Source organism: Zingiber officinale, chromosome 2A (genome assembly GCF_018446385.1).
Source record: "Zingiber officinale cultivar Zhangliang chromosome 2A, Zo_v1.1, whole genome shotgun sequence".
Lineage (NCBI taxonomy): Eukaryota > Viridiplantae > Streptophyta > Magnoliopsida > Zingiberales > Zingiberaceae > Zingiber > Zingiber officinale.
Window position 1 is genome coordinate 6,027,051 of NC_055988.1, and position 6,826 is coordinate 6,033,876.

Here is a 6,826-nt window from a genome sequence, read left to right on the forward strand (position 1 = left end):
AAGATTTAGACCTGCTCCTTTTTCCCTTTTTCCATTTTCATAAAATTAGAAGTGAATGTTCGCTAACTAAATAAATTATAATATTTTTCATATATAAGAAAAAAAAGTCTAATTTGAAAAATGGAATGTTAAATCAAGCCGAAATTACTTTGCATTAACTCGTATATTTTTTTATATCATTCAAATGCCATTAATGTTTCCTTCTGCAATAATTTTGCTTCCAAATAAACATAGAAACCTCGATTATAAATTCTTTAACCTTGCCAAGTAATACCACGTCGCACAGTCTGTCACTCCTAGTCACTCTTTTGTTTCCTCAATAGGAAACATGACGATAATGATTTTACTTGCGCTCTCTATGGCGGCGGCCGTGACAACGACGGAGACGGCGGCAAGTTTTAGCATCGAGCTTATCCATCGCGACTCCCCTAAATCTCCGTTCTACAATCAGTCTGCCACATTACTAGATCGCTCACGTGCCGCAATCTATCGCTCCGCCCACCAAGCCCGCCGGATTGCTGCACGTGCGCAAAGAAAAGGGTGTAATTTTTTATTTTTTTAATTTTTATTTATTTATTTTAAAATTGAAAAATAAAATAATTTTGGATGATAATTGTCGGCTTGCAGTGGCATCACGTCGTTCGACGCGGTCTCAAGGGTGGTCCCCGACTCGTTTGAGTATCTGATGGAGCTTCGTGTCGGCACGCCGCCGTTCTCCATCCTGGCCATCGCCGACACCGGCAGCGACCTCATCTGGGCCAACTGCGTCCCCTGCACAAAGTGCTACAAGCAGACAGCGCCGTACTTCGATCCAGGCAAATCCTCCTCCTACCGGACGCTCCCCTGCCAGTCCAACATTTGCAAGGCCCTCGCCCACAGACCTTGCGCCGGCGGCAGCTCCTGCGAATACCGATATGAATACGACGACGGGTCGAAGATCGACGGCGTCCTCAGCACCGAGGACCTCACTTTCGACTCCTCCGCCGGGTCTCCGCTCGTCTTCTCCAATATCGCCTTTGGCTGCAACTCCCAGAGCAGCGGCGTCTTCAGCAGACGCGCCGGCGGGTTGGCAGGGCTCAGCGGCAGTCCCATCTCTCTCGTCTCACAGATCGTTCCCTCTCTCGACAAGAGATACTTCTCTTATTGCCTGGTTCCCATGTCAGACGCGCAGGCCAGCAGCAAAGTCATCTTCGGTTCCACCGGCGTGGTCGCCGGAAGTAAGGTCACCACCCCGATGACGGTGGAAGATTCCTTCTTCGTCCTCCGGCTAGAAGAGATCATAGTCGACGGTGCCGGCTCGGTCCCAGTCCCACCTTCCGCCCCTGGATTAAAGACAGGCAACATCATCATCGACTCCGGCACGACCTTAAACTACTTGCACACCGGCGTGCTCTCGAGTTTGGTGCAGGAGGTGTCGAGGGTGGTCAGCCTGCCCAAGGCTACTGATCCGGACCGCCTTATGCCGCTGTGCTTCACAGTGACCGGCGAGTCCGACAGGCAGAAGTTACCATTTATCACGTTCAAGTTCGCCGGAGAGGCGTCGTTGAGGCTGAGCCCGACGAGCATGTTCATGCAGGAAGCACATCAGGTGGTTTGCCTCGCGGTGACGGATTCTGGCTCCGACACGGCGATATTTGGGTATCTGGCTCAGCAAAATATACACGTTGGGTACGATCTCGATATCTCAGCAGTGTCCTTCGCTAGCGCCGATTGCACCAAGCTTTAGGTTGATGTTTGCGGCGAATAAATGTTTTTAATAAATTGGGCCATCGATGAACTGGCATGGAATTTGATTGGGAGCAAGATTTCCGTCGTAGAACTCCCGGAATCATTAAATGCCAGCAAAGGGGTCTATGTGATACTCAGAAACGAAGGGAGCAAATTAATCACGTAAATGGAAGAAGCTTATAACTGTATCAGCATCCTTCCTTTTTATAATGTTTTTCGTATCTTCATATTTAATGAGATATTATCTTACTACCAGACACCTGTCCCATCATTTTACTTCCGCCATATCTAGTAGTCACATTATGAGTATGGAAAGATATATTGTGTCTATATGTAGATATAATCTTTTGACTCTCTACAAAATTCATGTGCTGTATTAATGGCGAAATGGGTTCACGGGATGGGAGGCCTAGTGGGCTGCTAGTTATAAGACGGGCCCAGCATAGGTAGCCCATTTTCTCAGGAGACCTAAATGAGTTGTGATAGTATCCTAAGAGGAAGTGGAGCTTTAGAGTCAACTAGCAAACTACAGTGCAGACCCTATGAGAGCTTGTCGGATCAGCTTTAGCCGATCGGAAGAGAACGGGAAGCATAGCCCCATGAGCGTCAGACAGAGTAAGAGAGTAGGACCTCTTGAGAGCATGTCCGATCGGCTTGGCCAATCAGGAGAGAATGGGGAGCAAAACCTCGTGAGTATCCGATAGAGTCGGGGAGTGGGGCCCTTTGAGCGCCTGTCCGATCGATTTGACAGATCGAGAGAGAGCAAGGAGTAGAGTCCCATGAGTATCCATCATAGCAGAGAGTAGGGCCCTTGAAAGTCTATCTGATCGACATTAGTGTTGGTACATAGAGCACCAGACGATCGAATCTGAGTTTTGATAATGACAAATGACTCAAAGTTAAGTATTATTGTTATTCTAATAAGTTGAATTAAGTGTATAGGAAATTCCTATTATAAATGATCTTAGGCAAAGAAAAGTCCTAATTGAGGCTAGGATGGTGGAAAGTCTTAGCTGTGATTAGGCAACAAAGTCCTGGTCCGGAGGACTAGACAATGTCTTAGCGAGTCGAGAACATTAGGCGAAATCCTAGAGTCGAGTATGCTAGGTGAAAATCTTGAGGGTCACGGACACCAGGTGAAAGACTAGGCAGGTCAATGATCGAACGTCCAACATTAAGTCCTGATGTCTTAGACACTAAGCAAAAGTCCATAGGGTCTGGAGGACCGGTCTGGCAAAAGGTAAATTCTCCTGAGAGGAGTAGGTAAGGATGCATTCTCAAAAGAGAAAACAGTAGGCATCGGTTCAACCTAGAGTTTTAGCAAAACTGAAAGTCAGGACCGGACAATCCGAAGGCTGGCAAAATTAGCTCGTTTGCCTATTATTCTAACTCTATTTTACAGGAAGACTAACATTTTGCATATTGGGATTTTGCTTTGTTCAGTTGACCGAACATCCGGATTAGTCGACCGAACCCCCAAGCAAAAAGATCATATTTTAGCTCGTGATGAGATTTTAACCAAGGGATCAGTCGACCGAATAGAGAAGTTCAGTCGACTAAACGGTGGATAAACAATGAGTTGATCAGACCAGATAAGCCAGTGAGAATAGCGGGATCAGTCGATCGAATGGCGGGATTTGTCGACCTAATGAAGATCTCATCCGAAGCAGTAGCATCTAGATGGAAAGTCAGGACGATACAGAAGGGTCAGTCGGCCGATCAGAGTGGATCGGTTAACTGATCAACATTGAGTCAAATAGTGACTCGAGATTAGTGGATCTGGATCAAGTTCAACTCAGCTATAAAAAGAGGACCTGACCAGCTACTTCGAACACATATTCAAAACAACTTCCGCTCTTGCACGCTGCTCCGTAACAATTTGTTATTGCCCAAATGCTGCTCTGGCAATCGACGAACAACTGCAAATTCTCTTGTTGTCGGTAAACTTTATTTTTATTGTCATACTTGTACTTGTCATTCTGTACTCTATTTGTAAAGATTTTTCGAAACTATAGTGATTGTCCAATGACTGCGATCAATGATCGCGGACCTTGGAGTACGAGTCATCACATGCTCCGAACTAAGTAAAACTCGATTATGTTAGCTTGGTTGCTTTTTCCTTCTTTCCTTCTATATTTCCACTACATAAACTCCTATGCGAATATTTTTCGAAAAGTGTGAAAAAGCCACTAGGGCTATTCAGCCCCGCCCTCTAACGCTTCCAATCCTACAATTGATATCAGAGTGGGGTCGCTTCAAAATGATGAAACCATCTTTCAAGTAATTTTTTATTATTTTAAAATTTTCAAAGTCGATCGGAATCGGTACGATCATCCCTTCTGATCATTTTTTCACAATCGAGTTTTTTATTTATTAAAGTTGCTGCAACACCGCTCGAGTTCTTTAGTTTTTCATAAGTTCTTTACACCACACTTCTAATCCAAGACCAAGTTTTGGAACAAGTCTTCTTGTTTTATTGTGTGCAAGATTCTTTCAAATGGCACACCAAGAAGGCTACAACACTACATGCCCACCACTATTCTCTGGTGAAGATTTTGGTTACTAGAAAAGCCGAATGGAATACCACCTCAAAATGCAGGTGGAAATGTGGATAATCATCCAGACGGGATTCACATATCCCATTGATAACGGAGCTCTCGTCCCCTGCGGCAAATGGGATGCACCAACCCGTAAGAAGATCGAAACTGATGCAAAGGCAACCCAGACCCTCCAATATGGCTTAACCAAAGAAGAGTTGAATTGGGTTGGCCCCTTCAACAACGCCAAGGAGTTATAGGAAAAACTAATCGAGCTACACGAGGACACCTCCGATACAAAGGTAAGCAAAAGGGATTTAATTTTAAACAAACTATATAACATGAAAATTCAGTATGGTGAATCGGTGAGTCAACTCCACGCTCCGATCCAAGACATGCTCAACGGTCTCCATGAAATTGGTTAGAAGATAGAAAATGGCGACATTATAAGGTATGCCTTTAACGCTTTTCTAAGAAACACTTTGTGAGAATCCATAGTGGATGCTTACAAAGTTTCTAAAGATCTCTCTTTAATTAGGTTAGATGAATTGTTTTCTGAATTTGAACTTCACAAACAAACTAATGCACTTTTGGTTGAGAAAGATATTACATTGGTTGCAGGTATAAGCAAGACAAACGAGTCTAGGAAGAAGTACCAAATCGAACACGAGTTTGAAGGCTAATCTGAGTAGGAAGAAGACGACGAAATTCCCGCTGAATTCATGAACCTAGTTTGGAAACTATAGAAGAAGAAGAAGAAGAAGAAGAATTGATTCACCAAAAGAGAGATCAAGTAGGTGATCCAGTTAAAGACAAGGCAACCAAGTCTAAAGGCCAAATCTGACCTCACTTGCTACGGTTGCAACAAGAAGGGGCATATCAAAGCGAACTGTCCAAACTAGAAGGAAATAAAGAAGCAACAATAAAAGAAGGCGCTACAAGCAACATGGGATGAATTTTCTGTTAGGGTGTATACTAAAAGCCTACCTTTTGTATGAACATTTATTTAGAAATGAGAATCACATTGGTCAAATGTCTGCATTTAGTAAAATGCAGTTGTCCATTTAATTTATATTATAGATAACATGGTGTGTGGTGTCACACAGAAGATCATGTTATCAGTTCCTTATAAATTATAAATAGTAGCTCACAACCAAGATGAATTAGGACAAATCATTGGAATGGTTGTAGTGTAATTTGGTAATAGTTTATCTTGACTATAAAATTACACTAGTACACTATGTGTGTATTGAGCAGGACCATTTGAGGTTGTTCCTTTTATACTGACCGCATAAAAGAACATAACCTCTGTTATTATGAATGTGCGTACTCTTAATCCCGATATAATAACAAGCACATATACTTAGTATTTATTTCTTTAATTTATCAATGGGTGAGATTTATTCGTTAAATCAATAGGCCCGATAAGTTGAGAAATAATATTATTTATATGGTGTGTTGTTGATTATAGAAGGAAACGGTGTCCTAGTTATCTAGGTTGATGATGTCCCCTAGGAGCTCATAAGGATTGTCATGTAAACCCTACAGGTGGACTTAGTCCGACATGACAATGAAGTTGAGTGGTACTACTCTTGGAGCTAGATATTAATTGAGTTGTCAATAACTCATTTAATTAATGGTCATTCGATATCTTAAACACGGGGAGATTAATGCACTCATGATAAGAAGGAGCGCATAATGTAATATGAGATTGGTACAGTAGTTCAATAATGACGTGGTATGAGTTATTATTTATAAACTTGAGTTGGGTGTTTGAGTCAAACATAGGAAACTCAAGTCCATCAGGAGGCCAAATTCCTTCTCTAGGTTCCTGTTGTAGCCTCTTATTAAAAGCCTTTTTACCCACCTAAAGCCCAGCTTCTTACCCAAGCTAGGGGTCAGCCACATCCTTGCTTGGTGCCCAAGCAAGGGGTCGGCCAAGCCCATCTTGGTGTCCAAGATGTGGCCAACCAAGCCTTTCTTGGTGACCAAGGGGTCTGCCACTAAAGAAATAAAAAGAGATATTTTAATTTTTGTTAAAATCTTTCCTTTTATATCAATCTACAAAGGATTAAAAGAGAGATTTTAATTTTAAAATCTTTCTTTTTTTTTAAGTCATCCACATGGTTTTAAAAGAGAGTTTTAAATTTTAAAATCTTTCCCTTTTTTTTGCCATCTATATTGGTTTAAAAAGAGAGATTTTCATTTTGATAAAACTTTCCTTTTTTGTAACCATGATTTAAAAGAGAAGTTTAATTTTAAACTTTCCTTTTGTAGTCATCACAATAGGAAATTTAAAAGAGAGGGATTTTAATTATTATTAAAATTTCTTTTTTTGTCATGACCAAGGATTATAAAGGAGAGGTAGAGGGTGCCTTATGGGAATAATGAATAACGTATAACACATCTCCATATTTCTCTTATTCCCTTAGGGTCGAAACCTAAGCTTTCCCTCTTCTCTTTTCCTTGGTGTCCGACCCTTCTCTCTTTCTCTTCTCCCTTTGTTTTCTTCTCTTAAGGCCGGTGGCACATCAAGCTCCATCTTCTTGTGGCCGATTTGC

General features: G+C 42.0%; 1 protein-coding gene across 1 annotated transcript; it reads left to right on the forward strand.

The window, feature by feature from the left end:
• Positions 1 to 328: 328 nt before the first annotated feature.
• LOC122043505 (aspartic proteinase CDR1-like) lies at positions 329 to 1,726 on the forward strand. The gene is made up of 2 exons (XM_042604139.1): positions 329 to 540; positions 628 to 1,726. Exons 1-2 carry the CDS (start codon positions 329 to 331, stop codon positions 1,724 to 1,726), a joined length of 1,311 nt encoding a protein of 436 aa, XP_042460073.1.
• Positions 1,727 to 6,826: the final 5,100 nt, after the last annotated feature.